The 27798-nt window shown below is 43.1% G+C and overlaps 1 protein-coding gene and 1 pseudogene across 8 annotated transcripts in view; both read right to left on the reverse strand.

The window, feature by feature from the left end:
• The window catches only part of ASAP1 (ArfGAP with SH3 domain, ankyrin repeat and PH domain 1), a 349999-nt gene that overhangs the window by 74333 nt on the left and 247868 nt on the right, over window positions 1-27798 (reverse strand). For all 8 annotated transcript variants that reach the window (XR_012327408.1, XM_073794762.1, XM_073794764.1 and 5 more), the window contains 6 exons: window positions 20430-20504; window positions 19886-19935; window positions 17736-17865; window positions 16227-16312; window positions 5239-5314; window positions 3969-4055 (listed from right to left, as the gene is read on the reverse strand). Coding sequence is in view for 7 of the 8 variants with exons in the window: in XM_073794762.1 (XP_073650863.1) it covers window positions 3969-4055; window positions 5239-5314; window positions 16227-16312; window positions 17736-17865; window positions 19886-19935; window positions 20430-20504 (504 nt within the window). In the remaining variant the exon portion in view is untranslated. The remainder of the gene's footprint in view (window positions 1-3968; window positions 4056-5238; window positions 5315-16226; window positions 16313-17735; window positions 17866-19885; window positions 19936-20429; window positions 20505-27798) is intronic.
• LOC109549450 (SNRPN upstream reading frame protein-like) lies at window positions 5321-12991 on the reverse strand (annotated as a pseudogene).

Here is a 27798-nt window from a genome sequence, read left to right on the forward strand (position 1 = left end):
AAGAGCAACAAATTGTAAGAAGATCCTTTCTTTTCCAAGTGAAGAGAATTTAATAAAAATATCCAGTTCACAAGCTGCAGCTCGATGGTGAAGAGACAGAAAGCGGAGGCAGCCATTATTTACTGACGGCTTGTGCACGGCCCGCCTTCCAGGCCAGGATGGCCTCTTTCTGGCATTCAGGATCCTCTGGACCAAACAGCATGTGCTCGGTGAATGCATATTAATGTTAATAATAGCTGCAGGAAAATCTGCAGGACAGCGCACCTCTGTAGGGCTAGTCTACACGTGATGAGTTCACCGTTCAAAAGCACGCCCCGAACACTCCCTGAAAACCAGGCGGGGTGAACATGCTGAGGACACTGGGACACAGCCCATCTCAGAGACGGAAGCTCCCCCTCGGAACCCACACCGTCCTGCTCTCGCGTGTAGGTGCAGCTGAGAGCTAAGCGCACGCTGTACCAGGCAAGTTGACTCAAACGAAAGAGGTTACAAACTCTATTCATTTTCTTAATCTGAGTAATTTCTTTGCCTTTAACTGGCCGGATTCCCTCCAGCTGAAACATCTCATTGGACAAGTTTAATCACCTGGGGAGAAGTGGGGTGTAGGAATCTTGAAAAATTCCCCTCCGTGTTTACTTTTAACCAGGGTCCACAGCCTTGAACTCAGAGTAATTTGGCCCACTCTGCCCTCCCTGACAGGTACTTTCTGGATGGAACTATGACCAAGGACCTGTACCACACACCAAGTAGGCAGAGATAGCCTGCCTCTACCAGTGCCTCTAGTGACAGCCCTCAATACAATAGAAGTGACACATGGGATTTTTTCAAGGAGGCAGCAATGTGGCCATAATACTAATAAAGAACAATCAGGATAGAAAACTAGATCAGGTGGTAGAGGCCTGAGCCGTGGGACAAAATAAGAGGCCAGGATAAATGAAATCCACAGAGCTCCTGCTTTAACCCAATGAAATCACATGAAAATCACTTAACTATCAACCTGGAGTTAGGGATCTTTGCCATAGCTATACCTCTCCAGAACATTAAAGGCAAAATCTAAAATCTCCTTGATATCAATTCTCATTAAGTTAATTCTCTTCCTTGGAACGCTTTTCTTTGAACTAAACTTCCCTTTATCTGCCCACATAATTCCTATCTGTCTGAACGCTTGAAAACTATGCACCTCTCATCTTAACTGGTTTGCTAACCTTTAAAATAACAGCCTAAATTTTGGGGTTTTTTAAAAATAATTTTTACTGGAATATAGTCAATTTACAATGTTGAAAGCCTAAGTTAAAAAAATAAAAGTATTTACCTTTTTAAAAAAATAAGGATTCAGATGCTGACAGCTTATGAAAACTATTATAGTCTGTAAACTTACTACTAAGACATTCCTTACATATATTTACGACTAGCCTAAATTAACTTTCAATTCTGAATAACAAACAGATTGAGTAGACCTTGCTTTATATCAGACAAATGTGGTTTTAAAGGTGAATAAAGTGGCTGATGCCTAGGCTTTGACCTCAGAAGCCGATTCCACTAAACCAAGCAGGAAGAAGCAGTGATTCAGAGGTAGCGTCAACAATCCTAAATTAACTAGTAATGAGTTTTATGGCCTAAGAAAGTCACACAAATGATTGTCTCTGTCCTTGGAGAAATGAGGGCTTAGCAGGGCACTCCAGATAAAGGAAAAGAGGATTCTCTTTTTTGAGAAAATAAACCTTGGAGAATTGGTAACACTTAATAAATAAACAAAATAAAACACAACTGAAGGAATGAAATAGGTTCTGAATCCTTTGAAAGCACAATAGAAATCAATGTGTACTGAGGAAAGAGAAATGCAAACGCGAAACTCACTTCAGGTAAACAATTGAAAACTCAAATAGCGAACTTAAAATAAAACCTTGGCAAAAATCCATGATGTGAGTCGAGATGTAAACTATAGAATGAAACTACAGTATTATTTTTTAGTTCAATTTCCCATTCTCTATTAGCAGTACAAATTACTTTACTTTCTTATTAGACAACCTTATTAACATATAAAACGCATTATTAAGGAGTAAAACCTCAAATCTTTTAAAACTGCAAGCAATTAACACCCTCATTGACTTAATGGGTTATAAATGTTTCTGGCATCCAAATTAAAACTAAACCTCTATTTATAGAAGCTTCAAATTTCTAAGGTAAGGTATGAATGGAGTGGGCAAAAAATTCCTTCTGTTTCATCTTACTAAATATTTATTGAGTAGTTCTGGGGTGCCAGGCAATGTACTGGATACTGTGAAAGGAGAGGTGAGTAAAACACAGATAGTTTGCAAACTATGATGAGCTACTGAGACTCAAATAAAAAGATGAAGTTTTGGGAATGACTTATGGATAGCACCATTAAAAATAAAATATTTTCAACCCTAAAAACAGTTTCTACTAAAAATCCAAAGATCCTACTTAGAGCTCAAATTCTTTTTTTTAAAATTTACTACTTTTAATATAATTTAATTGTGCTTATATAATTTTTTTTTACATCTTTACTGGAGTATAATTGCTTTACAATGGTGTGTTAGTTTCTGCTGTATGTGGGTACACAGCCCACATACCTCCCTGCCCGCCGATGCCTACTATACACCTCCCTGCCCACAGGTCAGCAGGCACTCGGTGTCACAGGGCTACAGACCCCTCTCGCTGTACGAAGACCCAACGTGTACATAAAACTGGTTCTGGGGGGCAGGAGGGTAGAGGGCTATAATCGCTCAGTCTAGAGAACCCTCAAGATTGCTTTAACATTAGTGTTGCTGGAGCAGGGCTTCCCATGTTTGAGGGGGTTTGCTTTGTTTTTGTCTTGGACTCATGAACCCCTTTTGGAAATTTTAGGGATTTACAGATAGTTTGCAATTGTGAGATAATATGATGAGGAACTGACATATGAAAAATGCTGTATTTTGTGTGATTATGATTAAATATTGCATTTAAATACTGCACTTAAATTGAATCCATAATAAATTCGTAACATAAACAGGCAAATGTTTACCTTCTCCCATGCAACAAATGGTGCTCACTATTTAATGTACCCTTCATATGAAGTCCATTCCCTTTAGTGTGTATCCAAGGTTCTCCACAATCCGGTCTGGGTTTTCACCTCAGAAGCGGCATCTCTCACTCCTCCACCCACCCTGCCCCAAGCTGCTGTGCCCTGCTGAATGTGCCGGGCAGCTTCTCACTCCTGGGACTCTTTGTTTCCTCTCTTTCTCAGCACACCTCCTCCCAATCTCTGTCTTACAGCATCAATACCGCTTTAGGTCCGGCCACTTGTTCACATGGCTGACTCTCTCTATTACCTACTAGACAATGAGATCCTTGACAGAAGGGACTCAAGCTTAATGCCTAGAAGAGTTGCCAGCACACAGTAAGTATTCATTAGATGTCTGACCAAACAAATGAACAGGTGAGATTAATAATTAAGCATTTGTATTGCATTAATCTAACACCTACCATGCACCGTATAACTCCATTTCGGCATCCAAAGACTATCTCAACCTTAATTTTCCTAACTGTGGGGCAAAACCTCTATAGGAATCTGTATCAAAATATTTCTCTATTTCTCTGGCAAAATGAGACAGCCCCTTTTGGCTGTCTGGAAAAACAGGGATGATCTAAGAGGAACTGAGGTATGTACATCAACACCTGGGAGGGTGTTCTTCTGAAGCACACACCTTAAAGGCAGGATGGAAAACCTGGTCATGGAGCTGGGGGTGAGGGTTATCTTTTTTTATAAGGAGGGCACAGGAGCCCAAAGACCGTTCCTACTGTGTTTCATACGATAGGTACGCACTGTGTCTTATGTCTCATCTGCGCCCCCACCCCCCAGCAGGAAGTTCTCACTACGCTTGTTCTGCAGATCAGGAAACACAAAGGCTATCACAAGCGGCCCTGCTTACACGGTTAGCCCTGCTGGAAACACACAGATCACCTACTTCTTTCTGATCAAGTTGAAGGGAGGATTTTATTAAGTCTCGGAGTGCAGTCAGCTGTTTCTTTTCTTCATCCTGGGTCTGTTTTATCTATGAGAGAAAAACAGTTCTTCTATCACTTATCTCTCATACATTTATGAGCAGAGTTTAATTCATCCAAATGTATACTACTCATCAAACAATTCAATTATACAGTCGATTTCCTTATTAAAGTCCTTCACACGGTCTCATTTTTGATATGAGAGGCACAATTTTCTCATCTTCTTAAAGTACCAGTGAGTTTTGAAATTAGTAAATAATGCAACATGCTTCCTTATTAAATGATACACCTAGGCTAGACAATGAGCTCTGAAGGACTATTTTAAACAAAGGTTAAGAAATAACATTGAGTTATTTGCTTCTGGTATTTCAAAGGGTGGCAGTGGAAATATCAATACCTCGACGTGACTGAATGGGCCAGCAGACAATCCTGAGAATGACCAGAATCCCAAGAGCTAATGCATACATGAAAGCTTACATGAAGGGAAGGGATTGGTGCTGCTTTTCTTATTAATCACTTGGAACTTAACTGCAACCTGAACCATGTTAACTTTTCAAAGAAAAATCAGAAGAGTTCTATTAGAATATAAGGTATCATGTGTAACTCTAAAACCTTATTTGAACACATGTATCAATAGTTACACTCCTAAAATATATACTTTTAATATTATTCACTGCCAAGCGGTTCATGAAGAACAAACTTGAGATTTCTCAGATGCAATTAGTTTTTTTCTCAAAAAAGTTTTCCTCTTGATTTTCCTATTCTAAAAGCAAAACCTAGATAGTAGGGGAAAAAAGGAGAGGAAATATAAAACCAACAAGCAAGCAAAAAAAAAAAAAAAATTCATAAACCTGCTTACTCAGAGACAGTCACTTAATTTTTTTCCTTCCAGGATAAAAATTTCCTGACCAAAGGGCACTCATAATGTGCTGCTACTGAACTCAGCACGAAGAGCCATTCAGAATCAATGGCTATCCATCTACTCCCTGCCCTGCTCCACCTAGGTCCCAGAAACTACTCTGGAATATCTGACAAGTGATGATGTCTCTGAGTTAAACCAGAAAAACAAAACAAAACAAACCACAAAAACATTTACTGGCCCTAGATTTATGCTGACACATCACTTCACCTTGTCTTCTTTTTTCTTTAACGCTCTTCTAATACAGATTTCAGATTTACTGATATTTATCTATAAAAGCAAGTTAAAGTGCAGGTATTTTGTAAAGAACTTACATTATATAAATCAGCAGCCAGTTTTTCAATGTACTGTTTCAATTTATCAGCTGTCTTCAAGCCATCTTGAAAGAAACTACAATGGAAAACATCAGAGATTTATCAGCAGTATGAAAAGAGAAATGAACCATAATTACCTGAAAATTCTGAAAATTTTCATAGATACGTATTTACTCTCTACCCACATATCTATACGAAACACTTATAAAACTAATTTCAGTATTTTATAAAGATGGACCAATAAACAAACTACAGGCACAATTTGACATGTGCTAGCAGGTGTCACACGGACACTGCAGATGACAGCTACATCTCCAACCCACTGAGTCATACACAGAACAATTCTTCCTGGTTGTGCCATACTTGAATTTGAAAGAGACAGAGAGACACGTTTGCCAGTGGAATATCATGAAGTCTGACTGGATACTAACGAGAGAAATAAAGGCCGGAGGACAGTCAGCAAGGGTTCTTCCACTTTCCAAAAGATCCCTGGGTCCCTACACACTTGAAACACAGGATGCTGAATCAGTGGTACGGACTGCGGATTCGGAAAGTGCTCTCCTACCACACACGTTAAGAAGGGGGTGTCATCTCACCCTGAACTGGCAAAAGCACTGACATCTGCTGAGCGACCATCACCTGATGCCTCATTTCATCTACACCCTCACAGCAACCCGAACGAGCGGGTAAGTACCTCAAGTCTCTCCTTCATCCCAAAGGAGGAGCTGAGGCCCAGAGCGAGGGCGGAACTTGCCCAAGCTGCTCACGCAACTAGTAAGTGTCAGAAGTGGGATCAGGTCCAGGTGCCGACACCCCCGCTCTCACTACCAAGTGACGCGATTTCTTGTCTGAGCGCTTCCACTCAGGAGCCCCGTTTGTGGCTGTGTTCAGAATGTCCTCCACCCTGCTGGAAGCTTCTTTAACCTCCACGGCAGATTATTTCTTAATGCACGTTACCTGCGCTGCTTTCTCCCCAGGAAAGGAAGAGGTCCTTGAGGACGAGGACGGTCTCTCATCCCCACACCACAATGGGCCCAGCACAGAACAGCAGATGCTCACTTAGAAGGTAAGAATGAAGCACGACTAAGAATTTTAGGGGCACATTTTGGGATCCATGTATATCTTTCTAGCTTAATATGTACACTCAATGGTAACAATACATCCTTGTCAGAACTGGCCTTCAAAGTGATTAGTGAAAGTCTACAAGTTCCAAAGTTTTTTAAGGTTCATATCTTTAGCAGAGGACCCTTACTGAAATAAGGGTTTCATGTAATCAAGCTACATGTAAATTCTCATCTACTAACATTCAGGTTTTCATCACTGCCTTTAGGGATGAAAGTTGAACTTCTTGGTACAAAATTGAGTAAATTCTATGTTCTGGCCCCTGAATATCTTTCTGGTTTTTATCTCCTACCATTTTCCCCTTAAAAACTCTGGCCTCCTGCCATGCTCCATTATTTCCAGTTGCTCCCCCAGCCTTCGCATATGCTGTTCCCGTTGCCTGAAATGCCCTTCCCCACTATTACGTGCCTACCGAACTCTCTCATTCTATCCTGGCTCAGCTCAGCTGCTACCTCCCCAGGCAGCTTTCCCCAGCCTTTCTAGTCAAGGGGATGGCATCTTTGAGCACTTGCTTGTGCCCAGGCCTAAGTGGCAACCCTAGAGCAGCTGACAATGTTCTGCACAAAGCAGACCATCCAAAAGCATTAACCTGAACCAGCCTCTTCTACATCCAGGAAGGAGCGTCTGCCAAGGACACAGCAGTACGGCTAAAAAGTTAACCACAGCAAAACTCATTTTAATCTCTGATACTGTACTTCATTTCTGGAGAAAGGGCTTGAAAGTAGGACACCTGATGGATGCTGTCAGGAAAAACAAGGGCATTGGGATGAGATGATGATGGCCTAGGCTGCGGCTCTGGGACTTACCCTCTATGGGACGCTGGCAAGTCACTAAACTTCTGCCCGTGTTACTGGTATTAAATGGGATGAATAATACAGATAAGACACACAAAATGACTCAGCAAGGTGCTGGGCAGTTAGGATGTGCTCAGTAAATGTTGCTTTTCTTCCCTGGAGCCGCAGAGGTTTACCATGTTACTTCTTTCTCAGAGGGATACAGATTCTTCGAAGATATTTTTGTAAAGGTGTTTCATTTTCACTTTCAACACGAAGGGAATTTAATCATCACGTTAAAAAAAAAAAAAGTGAGTTTAAATGAGAATGCTCTAGATCTGTGTTTTCCAATACAGTGTTTTCCACTAGCCACATGCAGCCAATTTAGTTAAAATTAAGTAAATTTAAAATCCGGTTCCTGAAGTCTCACAGCCACATGTCAAGTGCTCAGCAGCCAAGCGTGGCTGGCGGGTACCATGTGAGACAACAAAGAATATCAACACTTCCGTCATTTCAGAAAGTTCTACTGGACAGTGCTGCTCGACATCAAGAATAAGCAAACAGATCTGAACAGCATGCAAGGCATGTTATAAAACATACATTTGAGGGCTTCTCTGGTGGCGCAGTGGTTGAGAATCCGCCTGCCAACGCAGGGGACACGGGTTCGAGCCCTGGTCCGGGAAGATCCCACATGCCGCGGAGCAACTGGGCCCGTGAGCCACGACTACTGAGCCTGCGCATCTAGAGCCTGTGCTCCGCAACGAGAGAGGCCGCGACAGTGAAAGGCCCGCGCACCGTGATGAAGAGTAGCCCCCGCTCGCCGCAACTAGAGAAAGCCCTCGCACAGAAATGAAGACCCAACACAGCCAAAAATAAATAATAAATAAATAAATAAATAATTTAAAACATACATTTGATGGAGAAAGAGTGCACTGTTTCACTTTGAGATGGTGTTGATAAAAATGGGAAGTTCTCTACCAGCAGTGAAAGCAAACTGGAAGGGGGGGGCAAATTCCTAACAATTAAAGGCTGAAGAAAGACGCAAAAAGTCGATTTGCCTATAGTTAAATTCTTCCAAACATTACAAGAAAACTCAGTGCAATGAAGAATTATTTTAATCTATGGTATGATCCATTTTTGTAAACAAATCATATATGTAAATCCAGTAATCTTCTGAGATTATGTTTTTTTCTCCCCCCCTCTTTTTCATTAACTCCATTTTCTAAATATTTTCTAAGAAAAGATCATATGTTACTCAGGCAGGACAAAATTTAAAAATCGACACTTAGCCTGGGAGAACAGGCTGAGTAGAGCCCCTCTCAGATGGTTATTTTAGGGCCAACGTCTAGCGTTGCGTGGGAAGCAGGAGCGGGGCTGGGGGATTGCAGGGCAACAACACACCTGCCAGTCCTTAGCGATGCCACAAAGGCCAACAGGCTGCCAACCGCACCGTCCCTCTGGGGAGCCCCTGGCCCCCACCCATGCTTGGTTCTCCCACCTACTGGCCAGCCGGGACTCAAAGCCACAACCTCCCACTGGGGGCACCCGCTCCTCTGTTCCCTTCCTCCCTCTCTCTGAGCTGGTTCTGGTTCAGTGGAAGTGCGTGGGCTTAGGAGTCATAAAACATACCGTATTTTGGCTCTAAACCTGACCGTATGTATAATCTCAGGCAGGTCATTGACCTTGTCTGACTACGGGCATGCTTATCTCCAAATGTGGACATTTTCTAGCTTCCAGGGGCATCAGATGAACTATTACAGATAAAGTGTTCTGTTCACTGAAAAGGGAAGCACAGGTGTCAGTTCTGATGACATATGACTCAACCTGAACGTGGACGCTTTGCCGACAAAAGGGGAAATTACCTCATGACATCCCACTTGTCCCTTGGCCAATTTCTCCGTAAATTACTGAAATAATTTGGAAAACAGGCGATGATGCAGTAATAATAATGGCAGCTGGGAGGTATTTACTGAGTATTTACTCTGTGCCGGTCACTCACCATGATGCCTACATAATTCACGGAATACCCCTTTTTAAAGGTCTCATTACAGTCTAAGAAAAGAAGGTAATTATTATTATTAACCTGTAAGACAGATAAGGAAAACAGGCCCAGAGAGGTCAAGTGGGTTGTCTAGGGTCATCTAGTCACTGAGTGCAGAGCTGGGATTTGAGTAGAAGTCTTCTGATCTCTAGAGCAAAGGTAATTAAAAAACAAGACTGATCTGGGTCCAAATCCTGGCTCTCCCACTGAATAACTGCATAATCTCTGGAGCCCTGCGCCACAGTGTCCTTATACAGGAAATGGAGAGAATCGCATGGACCTTGGAGAGTTCTTGTGAGCACTGGAAAATGTTTTTAAAATGCCAGGCACAGAGAAGCAGCTCAATACATGCCGGCCACTGGCCAGCGAAATGGGCTTCATCGTTTCTCTCACCTTAGGGACACAGCAGGACTGGTTCATTTTTTAAAGAAGCAGCTTGAAAGAAATATGACCATATTTTAATGACATTGGGTGCCAGAAAAAGACAAGGTGCCAACGGATGGGCGGAGTGACCCTCACATTTACACTGACGAGCTGGAACACACCTGCCAGCTGCAGAAAGCAAGCTCAGGAGTGTCTGACACTCACCCACCATCAGGCAGGACCCATCCTCCTGAGAACAAACAAGAACCTTCTCCATCCTGAGAGAGTTGCTACGTACGTCACTTCCTTCTTAAGTCACTTTAAGCAATGACGGGGAAGGAAAACACTATATTCGTCCTGCTTTTAATTTAAAAGAAAGAGAGACCAGAAAGTCTCCCTGATACCCCTTTATCACATGTTCTGCTTGGCTTAGGAAGAGGTATTACTTGGCCAAAAGCTGAAAGATTCAGAGAGCATTACATTATTTTCAAAAGAAGTTAGGGGGCTTCCTTGGTGGCGCAGTGGTTAAGAATCCGCCTGCCGATGCAGGGGACACAAGTTCGAGCCCAGGTCCGGGAAGATCCCACATGCTGCAGAGCAACTAAGCCCGCATGGGCCCCAACTACTGAGCCTGCACTCTAGAGCCCGTGAGCCACAACTACTGAGCCCATGAGCTGCAACTACTGAAGCCCACGAGCCTAGAGCCGGTGCTCTGCAACAAGAGAAGCCATCGCAATGAGAAGCCCGCGCACCACAATGAAGAGTAGCCCCTGCTCGCTGCAACTAGAGAAAGCCCACGCGCAGCAACGAAGACCCAACGCGGCCAAAAATAAATAAATAAAATTAATTAATTAATTTTAAAAAAAGAAGTTAGGATGCCCTGGAACAGCAGAGAGTATGGTTTTATAAAACAAATTGAACTATAAAGCAAAATTTTAAAAAAGTAACCTCTTAACAATTCCACCATCAATCCCTTATGAAAAACTGGTTTCCAAGCTTCAGGCTTAGACTAAGTCAGGCGCTGACTTCCAGCTGTCTAGGTAACAGGGACATTTTCTCCCAGATCCATTCTGTGTATGTCCTGTGGTATTTAAGAAACTTGAATGCACAAGGGTAGTGTAAGTACTAATTAAGAATCTAAGAATCTTTGTTTTGTTCTGTTGTATTTTTTATTAAAAAAAAAAGACAAAATTCATGTAACATAAAATTCACCATTTTAAAGTGTACAGTTCAGTAGTTTTTAGTATATGCGCTGTGTTGTGCAACCACTATCTAATTCCAGGACATTTCCCCCAGACCAAAAAGATATATTGTGCCCGTTAGCAGTGACTCCTAATTTCGCTCTTCTTCTACCAGCCAGCAAACAACAATCTGCTTTCGGTCTCAAAGGACTTGCCTCTTCTGGACACTCACTTCAACGAAATCATACCATATGTAATCAATCTTTTGCTCCGGCTCCTTTCACTTAGAAAAACTTTAAAAAAAACTGAAGTATAGTTGATTTACAATATTGTGTTACTTTCACACGTACAGCAAAGTGATTCAGTTATACATATACATATAAAATCTTTTTTCAGATTCTTTTCCATTATGGGTTATTACAAGACATTGAACATAGTTCCCTGTGTTATATGATAAATCCCTGTTGTTTAGAATAATGTTTTAAATACTAATCCACGTTGTAGCGTGTATCAATGCTTCATTCCCATTTTTTAAAAAATATCTATTGGTGTATAATTGCTTTTCAACGTTGTGTTAGTTTCTGCTGTACAACGAAGTGAATCAGCTATATGTACACATATATCCCCATATCCCCTCCCTCTTGAGCCTCCCTCCTACCCTCCCTAACCCTTCCCTCTAGGTTGTCACAAAGCACCGAGCTGATCTCCCTGTGCTATGCAGCCGCTTCCCACTAGCCATCCATTTTACATTTGGTAGTGTGTATGTGTCCATGCCACTCTCTCACTTCGTCCTAGCTTCCCCTTCCCCCGCTGTGTCCTCAAGTCCATTCTCTACGTCTGTGTCTTTACTCCTGTGCTGCCACTAGGTTCATCAGTACCTTTTTTTTAGATTTCATGTATGTGCATTAGCACACCGTTATTTATTTTTCTCTTTCTGACTTACTTCACTCTCTATGACAGACTCTAGGTCCATCCACCTCATTACAAATAACTCAGTTTCGTTCCTTTTTATGGCTGAGTAATATTCCACTATATATACGTGCCACGTCTTCTTTTTCCATTCATCTGTTGATGGAAATTTAGGTTGCTTCCATGACCTGGCTATTGTAAATAGTGCTGCAATGAACATTTGGGTGCATGTATCATTTTGAGTTATGGTTTTCTCAGGGTATATGCCCAGTAGTGGGATTACCGGGTCATATGGTAGTTCTATTTTTAGTTTTTTAAGGAACCTCCATACTATTCACCATAGTGGCTATATCAATTTACATCCCCACCAACAACGCAGGAGAGTTCCCTTTTCTCCACACCCTCTCCAGCATTTACTGTTTGCAGATTTTTTGATGATGGCCATTCTGACCCGTGTGAGGTGATACTTCATTGTGGTTTTGATTTGCATTTCTCTAATGATTAGTGATGTTGAGCATCTTTTCATGTGTTTGTTGCCCATCTGTACGTCTACTTTGTAGAAAAGTCTATTTAGGTCTTCTGCCCATTTTTGGATTGGGTTGTTTTTTTGATATTGAATTGCATGAGCTGCTTGTATATTATGGAGATTAAACCTTTGTCACTTGCTTCGTTTGCGAATATTTTCTCCCACTCCGAGGGTTGTCTTTTCGTCTTGTTTATGGTTTCCGCTTCATTCCCTTTTATGGCTACACAATCTTTTGTTTCTCCATTCATCAGCTGATGGATATTTGGGTGTTTCCACATTTTGGCTATTGGAGATAATGCTGCTGTAAGCATTCATGAACACATTTTTATTAAACACTTGTTTTCAATTATCTTGGGTATACACCTAGGAGTGGAACTGCTAGGACACATAACTCTACATTTAAACTTTCTAAGGAACTGACATACTGTTTTCCAAAGTAGTTGCCCCCCATTTACATTTCTATAGCAATGTACTGAGGGTTCCAATTTCTCCACTTTTCCATCAAGACTTATTTTCTGTTATGTTACTGTTTTGTTTTTTCATGATAACAGCTTCATTACATTGTTGGCTGTTTTTTCTTTTCTTCTCTTGGAACAGCTACCTGGGTGTTCCAGTAACCCTGCAACCCCCTCCTGGTGTCTCAGCTAAGAGTGCCTGTCTCAGTTCTGCCTAGAAACACAGCACGTACTGGCTGCCGCTGCTGAGATCCCCTCGGGTACAGCTGACTCTCCTGGTGGCTCAGTGAGGCTGTCCTCCTACATCTGACGTGGACGTCCACCTCTGGAACGTGCTGCCCTGTAGCCCATCTCAGGATTAAGCACTCCCTGACTCACTCCATCGTGCCACTGGCCTCGCCACTCCGCCACTGCTGTTTTTAATTACGGTCTTCCTAGTGGGTGTCATGTGGCATTACACTTTGGTTTTGATTTGCACTTCCCTAACGACTAATGATGCGGAGCATTTAATCATGAGCTTTCTGGCCATTTGTATATCTTTTTGGGAGAAATGGCTATTCGAATTCTTTGCCCGTTTTTAAATTGAGGTGTTTATCTCTTTGTTGTTGAGCTGTAAGGGTTCTTTATATATTCTGGATACTACACCCTTATCAGATAAATGATTTGCAAATATTTTCTCCCCTTCTGTGGTTGTCCTCTCACTTGCTTACCAGTGTCCTTTCACTCACAGAAGCTTTTACCTTCGAAGTCCATTTTCTTTTTTTCCTTGGTTTCTTCTATTTTGTCTGTTTTGACACATATTTACTGAGCATCTTTTAAGTGAATGACTGTGACCTTGGGCAGGTTACTGATCTTTTCTGAGCTACAATTTCCTGGTTGCTCTTATAAATACTAGCTGTTATTATCTGCAAGATGAAGGATGGTAAAGTAATGTTTGTAAGTGCTCTCGGGTCTGCAGACCATAATGATACTCACCAAGTGGTAAAAGGAGTGGGTGAGCAGTAGAATAATGTGTTTGTTTTGAAAGCAGCATGTTACTGACAATGTTCATGTCTGAAAGTGAGGAGTAACTGGTGGGGGGAGCTGAAACGGGTGACAAAAGCTCTTCTTTCCTGCGCCCTCTATTTTTCCGCTGTAGCAGCTGTATCCCCGCTGAGGTACTATGAGTACACGAGAGATTACTGGAGCAAATTCATTCTTGAGCTCCACCTGACTACTATGTATTGAAAATCATTTGGGGAACTGGAATAAGTTCTCAGAATATGAAATTTCTCTTTTTAAATCTAAGTAGAGGATGCTTTACAGGTCCACTACACATCTATAAAGAGTTTGGAGAGACTGACTGAAGTAGGAAAGAATAAGAGTAGTCCTCAGAAGAAAGGTACACTGGTTTCTCGCTGTGATGGCATCCTTGCGGCTCAACCTGGGGCAGCTGGGGTTGAATTACATTATAACCCAGTTCTACTACTGGATGTCTTTGAATCTCTCTCCTTGCAAGGAAGTTCTCAGCGTGTAGGGTTTCCTTCTGCTGATCTTTCTCTGCCCTAGGGTAGATGCTTCTACCAGATTCCAGTGCCCAAATGCCAGCCATCCTCCAAGTCCAATTCCAAGTGCCACAACCTCCTTTAAGGAGCCCTCTGTAGTCTCCGTCGCCAGAAGTCTCTCCTTCTCTTGATGCCCTGTGTTATCAGTCACTTTCCAGCCCCATTATGATTATTGATGGACCTGACTTACTTCCTATACCAGACAGTTAACTCCCATAAGCAGAAGCCTTGTTTCACCTCTGAACCCCAGAACCTAGAAAAGTACCTGGCCTCTGTTAAGAGAGTAATAAATATTTGTGGAAAGGGAAAAAGCCAAGAATCAAGGGAGGATGCTCTTCTTTTCACCTTTACCAACAAAGGTTAATATATCTCTAGTTTACAAAACATCTTTTTTGGAAAACTCATGTTTGTGTAGGTTAAATCCTCCTCAGGGATTTTGAAATCAAAAGAGATTTCTAAAATCAGGTGAAATCAGACTTGCTGCTCTAGTGTTGTAGTAATTGAGAAGACAAAGAGATTCACTTATTTCTGTAAAAGTTTCAAAATATTCTAGGAAAACTGAAACTGATGAAAAATTCCACCCTAAACTAAAATCAGGGACCACCACCACACATTTCAAAGTGTCACAAGCACCTGCTATACTATGAAGGCAAAGGTTAGTCCAGGTCGTCAGTATGAGGCTTCCACAGGCAAAATTATAAATGCGAAAATATTTCTACTTCACTATAATTACTTTTATACATATCTGAAAGTTTTATACAAGGCGGAATTTACTTTGAAAAGAGGAAAAAAGTAAAATCAAAGTTATGTAAATAACAAGTTGATCATTAAAAGTTTGATCTTCCTGAAGAGAAACAATCCTGTATAATAAAATAGGTGAATGAATGATTTTTAGTGCCACTTAGAATCATCCCAGCAGCAAACAGGCACAGTGCAGCAGGCACTGGGTGAGGCAGTCCCTATGCATTATCTCACTTAATTCTCACATCTTCGCAAAACCCAAGGTGGGTCTACTATGAACCTTAACCCCACCTGACAGATGAGGATACTGAGGTTTAGAGATGCACCTGACAAAGGTCATGTGGTTACCCGGCTGCAGAGCCAGGATTTGAACTCGTCTATCTGCCTGACTCAAGCCTGCTGCTTTTCCCATCACCTTAATGCTAGCCCCGTTGAATGTTGCCATTCACCATGAAGATCCTCCTAGATACAACATTACCAAAAAGAATTAAGAGAGATGACCAAAGGAAATGATAAATTTTAACTTTTTGGAGAGTAAGCATTTTACCTAGTGCTAATGACCTTTACAGTATTCTACTTATAAATAACTATGAGAGCTGTCTGGACCACTTTGGAAAGTCCTTGCACTCTATTCTCTGTAACTTCCACTGACTCAATACAGACTTGAATGGTAACCGGCACATTTTCAGACAAAAATTCTACAATAAAACCAATAAAACTAACCCAGTAAGTGAGCAAGAAGTAAACTAAGCAAATGTGGTGACACAGAATGTCAAACATAATAAAAAGGTAGCCCTGCAACATAAGCAAAAATGGTGCCGGTGTAGAACAATGGATGTCTCTCAAAATACACCAGCAACTACACAGGAATCCAAGTATAAATACCAAGTATTGCTAATGTCCAAAGTATTTAATTTCACTTAACTTGGATGATGAAAAAAACAAAACAAAAACAATCCCAAGTAGGAATATGTGGTACAAATGACCCAATAATAGGTAAAATGCCAAGTAAGCGGGGGAGGGAGTTCCTAGAAAGGCCTCTTTAGCGACAAAAGCATCTGTGACAACAGCTCCACAGGCTGTCAAGGCCAAAGTTAGCATTTGTAAGACAGTATTTAGAGGAGCTGAACAGTTACACTAATTTGAGTTAAGGATTTATAGAAAATGCTGAAGATGGAAGACAAAACCATTTCTTATCGTTTGGCCGTGGAAGGTCATTATACAGCTATATACAGGGACCAAATGAAGACCAGAAAGGAAAGAATTAAGAAAACCAACGAAGTGAAGGGGACCTTACTTGGGCTAATAATCATGACTGCAATAGTCCACTTACTTGCACTGTGCGTGATAATACTTTATCAGATTCTGCAGCAGATCCACACCCTTTTTGGTCTTGATTTCGTTAACTTTAATGAGATACTGCGGAAATAAAACAGAGTTGTGCGTTGATCAGATTACCAGTCGTTAATCAGTGTGAGTTACTGGGGCTCAGCTGCCGCCAGACAGTGTGAGCTTAATTTTAGGGAATGCTAATTTGACACAGTCACAAGTGTACCAAGCAAACTGATCAGCGTGTTAGCATTTTATAGATGCTTAAGATTAGTTTACTAGACAAGCAGAAATCAAGCACAGCAAAACATTCTGGAATAATTGATTATCTCCCCCCCGTGTGCAGTGGATCTCAAACTCATAGTTCACGTGGTCAAAACCTGAGAGATGGATTGAAAGACAGATGGCATTCTCTTTAAGGGATATGCTTGTAAGACACTAAAACTTCCAGACCACAGAGGTGAATTGGAAAGTACTTTTGCTACTAAAAAGTGAAAGAAAAAAAAAAAGCATTATTAGTGTATGCACTAAACACTACTGGCTCTGATTTTCACAACTGGCCAAGATTTTCTGTTGATATTGTTTGTATCTTTTTTTTTTTTTTTTTCGGTACGCGGGCCTCTCACTGTTGTGGCCTCTCCCGTTGCGGAGCACAGGCTCCGGACACGGAGGCTCAGCGGCCATGGCTCACGGGCCCAGCCGCTCCGCAGCATGTGGGATCTTCCCGGACCGGGGCACAAACCCGTGTCCCCTGCATCGGCAGGCGGCCTCTCAACCACTGTGCCACCAGGGAAGCCCTGATATTGTTTGTTTCTTGTTAACTTGTTTTACTGCATGGAAGTGTTCACAAACAGACAAGTTCAAGGAGCCCAAGGGTAATAAATGGGGGTAGGGAGGAATAAAGAAAAAACAATTAGGGAAGAAAAACTTGAAACTGAGAAAATTCTAGCCCCTTTAATATCTTCTGAAAACTGCAAAAGGAATTCCATTACTCAGCATCAGAATGGGTTGGTCTCTAGGTCAGGGAATGCCAATGGGAACCCCGTTTGAGAACCACTGCTCTAAGTCTAAGGCAACATGCTTTTTGTTGCATTTATTTTTTCATGAGCTCAGACTTTAATCACTACTTCAAGTTTTCATTCAAACTTGGACACGTGGTTAAAAAAAAAAGCAACATGCTGTACATCTGTACCAGTAAAACTTAATATTCACCAGTGTTACCCCTCACCAAAATTGTTTTTCCACACTCACTCACAAGCAATAGTAAAGTTCTCACCAAAGAATCCTGTTTTGGCTTAAAGAGCCCCATAGGACTCAGGCTCAAAATATGAGACAACAGTGAAACGGCGGATCCCAAAAGGCTTGGAGAAAAGTGGAGATTAGAGTCCTTGAGAAACAGTCCCCTCCTCTAATCATCAAACACAGCCTGCATTTAAGCATAAAGACTGCTGACTAGCAGGAAGGATGACAGTTAATCAAATTCTAGGCAAAGGGCTGAAAAGTCTGCTCTTACTTCACACATTTGGAGCTGAAAGAGGCGCCTCTCCTTCTCCATTTCTTCCGCGATCTCAGCTCCGGTGATCTCCGTGCGGATCATCCCGTGCTGTTTGGCGTGCTCCCTTTTCTCCTTCTCAATTTTTGTACTGTAATGAAAGCGGGTGCCATCATTAAAAACAAAAACACCGCAGTCGTGGCCTCCCTTTAATGGGAGCCACCTGATTATTTCTTAATTACCGGAGTTAGGAGGCAGGAACTCTTAAATGGAGAGCATCGATCAAAAGTGAAAATCTAAGTTCAAAGAGAATCAACACATTGCATGGATCTTCACCAAGGAGACTTCCTACATTTTAACTCCGATCTCCCACATGAATGGATTCATATAAATTCTCTTATATTTTGGTTGGCATCAAGTAATTCTGACAGTTTACTTTTTCTAGAGTAAGGCACCTTACGATGAAAAAGAATCAGAAGGTTGGGGGCCTGAGGCATATCTTGATTATCAATAGATTGAGATTTAAGAGTTAATTCAAGACAAAGTAGATAATGGGTCTTTGTAGACATGCATGTAAATTAGTCAAAAGCAATTTCCAGTATTTCTCTAAACTTAGGCTGTTTTCATACCGCAGTAACGTTTTAATCATTCAACCACCTGGCACTGGATTGTACAAAATAAGGATTTAGAAGAAATCCTAATCTACAATTTGGAACGCTATGAAAATGTTCTTCAGCTGGGAAGCAACCGGGGAAATAAGAGGGAGGGACCACATTAAACCTATGGTACCCGAGGCTAACGCTTGGCTATGACATTTGATACTTTGGTATTAACACCAGGGGTCACAGCCCTTTTTCTGAAAATCCATTTAATTTGAAAGCAGACTTCTAATTTCAGAAAGAGCCTATAATTTCTAGTTGTGAAAGCAAAGACTGATTTAGCCTTCAAGTCTTCTTTTAAATTGTGGGGTAGGATATCAAACCCCAAAGAAAGCCAATATCCTTGTCTACATACAAACACAGTGGAAAATCAAGCCATCGACCCAATGGAAAACCTACAGACCTGGCTGGGATTCACTGTAATACCCTCGTGCCATTCCTAAGCAACTCTTTTCATCACACCACCTTGGAGGTTAAATGGGTGTGAAGGCAGGGATTTTACCAGAAGGAGAATAAACCTCAGCTCTCTCTCCACTGGTGTGGGTGGGAAGAAAGCAGGAAGCTACCGACTCTTGAGAAGAAACATGACGGGCGGGCATAGCTTAGTCCTGAATTTGTTTTTCTTTGGCTCGTGTTTTCACTCTGCTGTTACTGCTGCCTACGGAAATGCTTTTATTCTCTCATGTTTGTACTTATCCAAGTTTACAGCTAAGACTTTTATTAAATGTTTATAAATACATTTCTCCTCCCACCCCACTCCACAGCCTGGTTACAAATGCCTCAGAGCAATAATCACAAAGAGATGTGGTAGGAACAGTACCGCACAAGGATGAGTCAGGCCCACGACAAGACCTCACGTGCGGCCTCCCCGTCATCCCGCACGATAACCCCAGCACGCAGGCCTCTGACTGCCGTCATGCCACACGGCTCCAGCTCTGGGGTTACACAGACTGGAGGGGACACCAGCCCGACATTTCTATTAGCCTTAGGACTTTCTGCAGGCCCCTCAGCCTTTCTAAGCTTCAGTTTCCTAAGCCGTAAACAGCGCAAGGTGCACACAGAGAGGGTTGCTGTGAGGAGGTCATGCATGTAAAGCACTTTGCACAGGCCCTGGTGGGCAGACAGATGTCACACACACTGGGTATTATTTGTATTGCCCAGTTGCCGTGCTATCCTGAAATGTGTAAATGGTCTCCAGTTATGTGCTAACTATAACGAAAGAAAAGTTGCAACAGTCACAGACCTACAACTTGACAGTTTGTATCAGCCATGGATGCCCAAATACCCGACAGTGAAAGTACATCTCGCTCCAGACACAACTAGCACGGGAGGTGTCAGCACTTCTAGTCAGGTCAGAACACCCAGCCTCTCAGCCCTTAGAGGATGGACTCAACAGTGTTTTGTCCCAAAGCTATTAGTTCAGGGCTCTGTCCTTCTTGTAGTTATTCTTTTGCTTAGAATACTCACAGCAAATAAACCAAGCAACCAACCAAAAAAAAAAAAAACACTTACAACTTTGTCTCATAATCTTTCCAAGCTTTGTCAAATGGCTTCTTGAGATCCTTAAAAAAGAGAAAATAAAACCGAGATTGAAAGTACTTTTGCTTAAAGGTATATAATCTTCCAGTAACATCTTAGCAGAAATGCTCTCCATTATAGGACACTCGAAACTTCACACAGGACACTTTCAGGCACATCACACAACTTATTACACCCGAGAAGCTAAGAGAGTGGGACGGTGTGCGTTCCCGGTCACGACGATGAGGCAGGACCCAGTGGTTCTGAGAGGTGGGTCCACGGGTCCTCCAGGGGGGAGCCCAGACTCAGCGAAGACGCCCCCCCCGCCGCCCCGGTCTTCCTGAGTGTCTCATCCTGTCTCTCGGGCAATAGCGCCATGTGAAGCGGTGTGTTTTTTTCTAATGATCATGTTCCAACAGCATTTTTTATGCTGAAAACGTTCAGAGTGCCTTTCAGACATGAGTACCACTGGGATCTTAGAAGAGAAAGAAGGCAACCCTTTCAAGCTAAACTGAAAATCAAATTTCTCAACACTCACTCCTTTGACTCCCTTTAGGTCTCCTTTCAACAAGGAATCCAAGGTGAAGATCACGTTGTGGCTCAGGCCCTGGAGCTGAAAAGCAAACAAAGACGGGAGACGGTGAGAAAAAGAAGGTGCACGTGGGACAGCAAAACCGGCCGCTGCCGACTGAGCACGGTCACCCCGTCACACATAAGCTCGGTGAAACGAGGGCAGAGACAGCGACGCTCCTGCTCGCGACTGTATCCTCGGTGCCAAGTTCTGTTAAAAGGAAAGCTATTTAGGAAGTGCATCTACAGCTGGAGCAGGGCTTTTTTCACTGTTCCAGGGCGGAGGCCTGGGTCTCCTTGATTTTAGGGTGGTGCGAAGAGCAGTCTACAGAGAGAGGGGGAAGGAATGTACCCAACTGGGGAGCAGGGTGGCAGGGAAACCAAGGGAGGGATGGGCCAGTGTGGAAAGAGTCAGGAAAACAAGGGCTGAGAAGCGCTATACAGTCCGTCTTCAGGGGGAGCCCTGGCATCTTGGCGAAACCAGTTCCAGCAGCGTGGAACTGAGACCGCAGGGACCCGCAGCACCGGTTACAGATGGAGAGGCTGGCGGGTCCCCTCATTCGAGAAGGAATTTTACTCATGTGTGAGCGTGTTCGTTTATCAGCCGCCCACCCGTCCAACCACCCTTCCATCACTCATTTATGAAGTACCTATTCTGTGACACCCGCTATGCCAGGGCCTGGGACGGGGGTGCGATGATGTACACAACACGGCCTGCCTACAGAGGGCTGACGACCCAGGGGCAGACGCAGTCAGTACGCAACCAGCTCTAACGCATGATGAGGTCAGGCAGAGGGAGACGGTGGTGTGAGAGGAAGCAACGCTGACACTTACAGGCTCTGTGCATGACCCTCTTAACCACCGCTCTAAAGCGAGGCTACCAGAACCTGTGGTGGGTGGCTGCTGTGAAGATGCAATGAGTTAATGCACGGGGAAAGTGCTGGTGTGCTCCCTGACACCTGGGAAGCGTTTATTACCTTAAAATCCTACGGGATGTTAAATTCGAATAAGGCAATGTGGGAACAGAGGGGCAGGGCGGGGAGACCTTCCCTCCAGCCCTGAACTCCTCCCTGGCCCTGTCCCGTGGTTCTCATCCGAGGCTTCCTGCAGCTCCACGTCACTCCACGTCTTGCCCTCCCTGACCACCAATGTGACACACGAGGGCAGTTTTCCAATGCACACCACCAGACGACTCGGGTCAGAAACAACCATCTCTTTCTTTTTTATTTCAGACAAAGAGATTCCTACCAAGACATTCCATCTTTGCAATCTCACCACCACCCATGCAGAGAAACAGCCGGGCTGGCAGGCCAGCCAACAGTGAGAGGGCCGTGATGCACAGCCTACGTTCTGGGAGGTCGAGGGCACTGGGTCTTAGGGTGTGGGGTGAAAATAATATCAATAACATTAATATTTAATTATCAATAATAATCAAACATTATATTTCATTAATAACAGTAATATAAGACATAGTTTATAATTACATTATTAATTATTGATAATATAATTATATAATAGCTATAATATTTAATTAATAATAATAAATATGATTACAGACTACGGTTTGTGGCTTTCCAAAGGGTCACAGTATGTAAACTGATATAGAGAATATCTGTGGTATTAAAATTTCACGGAGAAAGTTATTAGGAAGACTATCTTTTTTTTTTTTTTTTTTGTGGTAGCGGGCCTCTCACCGCTGCGGCCCCTCCTGTTGCAGAGCACAGGCTCCAGACGCGCAGGCTCAGTGGCCACGGCTCATGGGCCCAGCCGCTCTGCGGCATGTGGGATCTTCCCGGACCGGGAACACGAACCCGCGTCCCCTGCATCGGCAGGCAGACTCTCAACCACTGCGCCACCAGGGAAGCCCAAAGACTATCTTTTAAAAAGCTCCTTGGGGTGGGAGTTTGCAGGTAGTAATAATAAAAGAAAAGGTTGAAAAACACTGGCTTTGGGTATGAGATGGGAAAAACAAAGATTAACAGGACTCATTCTCTGCCCCAGACAGACAGTGGGAATAACATCTTGCTCCGAGTCCTCAACAGTCTCATTCCTGGGTCACAAGCCCCCTGCATCCTGCTACCCTGTGGGTCTTGGGCGTTTGCGTGGATGGTGGTAAGTGAGGCAGGGATCTCCGCTCATCAAGCCAGAACCTACCTTTCCTCTGTTCGTGGAGATCTTGCATTTTCATCTCAACACTTACTGCCCTTAACCCTTTATCTGTATCTGTTTCCTTAACCTTTTATCTGTATCTGTTTCCTTATTTGTTTGCTGTGTTCCCAATCTGAATGCAAGCTCTTTGAGACTGGGGTCTGTAAGTTCACTGCTATGCTTTCAGAATTTAGAACACTGCATAGCACAGAGTAGGTACTCAATAAATATCTGTAGAATGAAGGAAACACAAAGTCGCATGTGTACAAGGGTCTCCTCGACAGGAATGTTTATACTGATGCTAAGTTTAGTGCTTATCAGTAGGGGACCAGTTAATAAATTATGGAAGTTCTACACAATTGCCATAAAAATGAGAAAGCTTTTTATGTTTAACTTTGGAAATATCTCCAAGATAAACTGTTTTGTGATAAAAGCAAAGTGAAAAACAGTATTCATGGTGCACAAGGATTTGTATAAAAAGAGGAAAAAAATATGTTCATGCTTAAATTCTTTCTGAGAGGATACAGACTAAACTGCTGACATTGGTCCCCGCCAGGGATGGACACGGGGTAGGGGTAGGGCAAGGACACAGGGTGGGAGAGGAGCCTTGTACTGTGTACCTTCTGCATGTCGGGGGGGTAACATGTACTACATTGTGGATTCAAAAAAAGTAAAAATTCTAAAACAAAACGTGAAGAGACAGTGATCATAAAGCATTTTTAACTATTAGTCCTGAATCAAGGCTTTCCCCAGTGTCTCTCATCCTTCGGGAAATGAAGCAGGAAAGACCAAAAAATACATAAACGTCATTGCCACCTTGACCTGAAGGCTGTGTTACAAAGTAACAATAAAAGAATCGTGAAAGTCTGTGGTCTGTACTCAATGTGGGGGTTATTGGGAAGGAAAAGTCCCTCGAAAACCGCGTACTGATCACACAATGAACACACGGCATCACCTTTCGGCCCAGTCATCATGGTCAGGCACATGGTCAGGCACTGGGCAGGCACTGGACTGCAGTCGCATTGATGGAAAACCCCAAGAATTAAGAATTTCTCTGTGGTTATCCACTCACATACTCCTGGGGGCTGATAAGAAACCAAGAAGGCAAAATAACCATGTATTATGATTTGAGAATCTTCCCACTGATGATCCCATGAAAAGGCCACAGGAAAAAAAATTTAAACTTACAGACTCCTCCTAACTCATTTCCTGGTGAAAAGGTAGGTTAATTTATAAAAACTGGCAAAGGAGATTGTGTTAAGTGAATAGTAACTGTCTGTTATTATAAAGATACTGAAAGAAGTCAGAGAGAACAGAGCAATCTCAAGAGGAGGAAACTTTTAGGACATATTTGGGCAAAATGAAACGTCCCTTCCTTGGCCATCCCAACTAAGAACACCTACTCTCTCAGATATTTGAAGGTGTTGCTCTGTGACAGGGATGGGTCGCAAGGCTTCACAGGTGTAGGATTCTGTCATTTTCCTGTTTGTTTGTTTTTAATTTTCCGGCTCTTTCAGGAATCCTTTTCATGACCTGAGCAAACTGTTCATTGCAAACGGATGTGTAACAAAAGCACCCCATGGGCAATGCAGCCAACATAACACAATAATAATATTAGTGGACAGACTTCCCGTATCACCTTCAGAATCCTCAGATTTTTAAAAGAAGCCTTTTAATTCTATTATATAATTATTTCCCATTTACTTTACCGAAGTCCTATCGATTACTCCACTCTCATTTACTCTCAATCCATTTCCTTTATCAATAAAGTTAAATTAACGTAAGTTCTTTATGTGATTCAAGATTACACAAGGTTAGAGGGCATGTTTTAAGAAGTATATCTTTTCCATTTTACTAAGCACACAACACATTAAAGACCATTGCAGGAATGAGGTGTAGTTGGGTAAAGACACTACTTTCCAAACAAACTGCTGTTCATTTCCTTCCTCACAAAGGCGAAATTTCCCTGGGACTTCCCTGGTGGTCCAGTGGCTAAGACTCCAGGCTCCCAATGCAGGGGACCTGGGTTCGATCCCTGGTCACTAGAACTAGATCCCGCATGCCGCAACTAAGACCCGACACAGCCAAATAAATAAATATTAAAAAAAGCGGGGGAAATTTTCCCCTAGGAGCATATACATCAAGCCCACCAAAAAATTTGGGATAAACCAGACAGGAGGTGGCTGAGGTCTACCATTCTGCATAACGATGCAAAAATGACTTGTTTAAGCAAATAAACTGTAATTAATATTGGCTTTGATAAAAATAACCATTTATTCCTTACAACTGCTTAAACACTCCCAGACATTATACAAACTGTAATTCCAGCCATTGGAAATGACTTCAGGAGCAATTTTCCTGTGTATATAAACACACACGCATCTATGCCCTTATTTTTTCTTTACCCCATATAGCTTTGCTACAAAATGAAATGGTCTCGTTACCTGTTTACTGATTTACCACCTGTCTTTCTTTTCTAGAAGGTATGTTCCTTAAGGGGAGGCAGCTCATCTGGCCTTGTTCACTAATTGACCAGATTCCAACACAGGAGCCAAGAAGCAGTTGTGGGTCCTCACGCTGCAGGGCAGTTTCTGGCTGGCCTGTGTGGGCCTCGGGGAAGGGGGGGGGGCAGTGACTCAGCACCACCGCTGTTCTTCCCTGTGTGAGAGCAGGAGAAAGCAGCACAGCTCTGCAAAGGGTACCCCCATACACCCCCGCCCTTAACACCTACATGCACGTGCGACCGTATCAGTTAACGAGGACGTCCTAACGGGCTTGCTTTGTCATCCTGCATTAGCTCTGACACCCTCTCTCCACTGCCCACTGCCTCCCCCTCTCTCTCCTTCCCCTCTACAGAGGGAAACAGCTCCTCTGAAAGTAAGGCTAATGCGAATCTGCTGACTTGCTCAACACGTTGGAAAATCCAATTAAAGTAATGAGCCAGCTCCCAGAAGTTCTGCTGAGATTCCCAGGTATGAATTAGGTATTCTGTCTGGTGTGTTAACTCCTTCATGCCCTAGACAGTTACTCACCACCCTGAAGGTATTTTACACTGGTGCCTTGTCATCAGGCCGTTTTCCAGGGCATTAAGATCTGGAGAAAAGAGGTTTTGGTGGGAGCCGAGAGGCATGAGGCCACACATCACTCCTGGCCTGTGACTTTGGGAGAACCATCTGACCTGCTGACTTGGCTTCCTGATTTAAAAATGGGTGTCCTGGCACCTTCCGCAACTAGCCCACGCCGATGTGAGGGGACCAGGGCCTGACACCAACGAAGATCCCACTTCACTGCAGACACACAGGTTGCCTGCTTCATTGGCTGCTCCTGGTAACCCTGCAAGGTGTGTTCAAACACACTATGAATCGGAGGCGTCAAAGCACAAACCAGGTCCGACACTAAAGGCAATGAACTGCTTACAGCACCATCTTCTTACAGGTATCGGAATGCTTTGAAAACTACAACATACTATATATATGAATGAACAGTTATTGTAAGCGATTACTGACCTATTAAGCTAAGCTTTATTTTATTTGGTTGCATATGCATCAAGGGGAAACAAAGAATCCTGCTCAGAAGTGGAGGGATGAGGGTTAGTGATACCACCTCATGCACTGTTAAGGGCTTTGTAAGTGTACCCTTCACAGATGCCAGAGTGCCCCGTGCTCACATGGTCAAGCAGGTGACATGCACTCAGCTAGGGTGTGCTTGGGCAAGTCATTCAAGGCCACTCCACATGCTGCCAGGGGGCTGTGTGACATACAGATACGGCCTGCAATGCATGTACAACACAGACTCTTGATAAAGTGTGACTCGGTTTATTTTCTTAGAATTCTTTACACTTGAAAGGCTCAGCAGTAGTGGTGGAAAAAACATAATGATAGCATTTCAGATACTGAAATAGGTCTTTTGAGGCTGGGGAGGTGGAGGGGGGAGACTCCCAAAGGTTCTTCACATCGCACCACTCTCTCCACTGGAAGTTTCGCAGTTGTTCCCCTGCCTCATTCTATAAACTGTACGATAATGCATCCCATTACACCATGTTCCAACCCAGGCAGTCTGAAATAGTTATTAAAATGATAGTACTGTGTTTAACATATGTCATCTAAAGTTGTTGCTTGAAACAACTCTGTAAGATGTGTCTTAGTCTCACCCAATTAATGAGGAAACAGGCTCAGAGAGCTTAAGCAACTTGCCCAAGGTCAAACAGTAAGTAAGGCAGATGGTCAGGTTACTAATTTAGGTTTTCACTAACTCCAAAGGCCAGTCTCATGTGCTGTGTCATGCTGTTAGACTGATGTTTTCAAGTGATTTATCAGATCATATCACTTTCCTGCTTAAAACACATCAACCACTTTCCATCAAACTGGATTCAAATCCAACCTCCCAGTATAGGTCTAACCCCAGCACAACCTGTCTTAAGCCCCTCCACCCATTCCCACTACCCTTCAACCACGCCAGGCCTCCTCGGCTTCTCAACCCATCAAGTTCTCTCTTCCTGGCACATGCTGTGCTCTCCGTCTGGACCACTCGTCCTCTGGCTACCGGCAAAGCGCCTTCCAGTCTCCATGCCACTTCCTCAGTGAGGTCTTGACCGTTCTAGTTCTAGATTGATCACTTCTCCCTAATCTCCCATTACTCTCAACCAGGCAGAACAGGCTCACTTTCAAGAGCCTGCATTTTAGAGTCACTTGTTTCTTCGCTGTCGGGAGTAATGCTCCTTGAGGGAGGGGCTATGACTGTTTTGTCTACCACTGTGTTACATCAACCCCCTAGTGCAGTATAGACACGATATCCACTGAGTAAAATGCTTGCTGATTGAGTAAATGGATGAAGAAATGAGTTCCCCTTCAAAGCAGGCAAGCTGTTCTGAGACTCAGACATGTTAACAGCATCTGAACCAGTTCTGGTCTTCCTGGTGTGCTCAGCATCAGAATGGAAGGGCAGGGAGGTGGCGGGGTGGACTTAGGAGAGGGATGGGATATGGTCGGGTGACAGACCAAGGATACCCTCCTTCAAGCGGCTGCGAGGCTGTCTGACAGCTGGGGAAGAAAGGGTGCTCTAGACTTGACCTGCCTCCAGCTGGCTGTGTAAGTTCAGGTCCATCACTTCTCGCTTCCGCCACTGACAAAATGAGAGACCCAGGAGGTCTCTAAAATAGCTCCAGTTACAATCCTCCTATAGTTTAAAAT

Source organism: Tursiops truncatus, chromosome 17 (genome assembly GCF_011762595.2).
Source record: "Tursiops truncatus isolate mTurTru1 chromosome 17, mTurTru1.mat.Y, whole genome shotgun sequence".
Lineage (NCBI taxonomy): Eukaryota > Metazoa > Chordata > Mammalia > Artiodactyla > Delphinidae > Tursiops > Tursiops truncatus.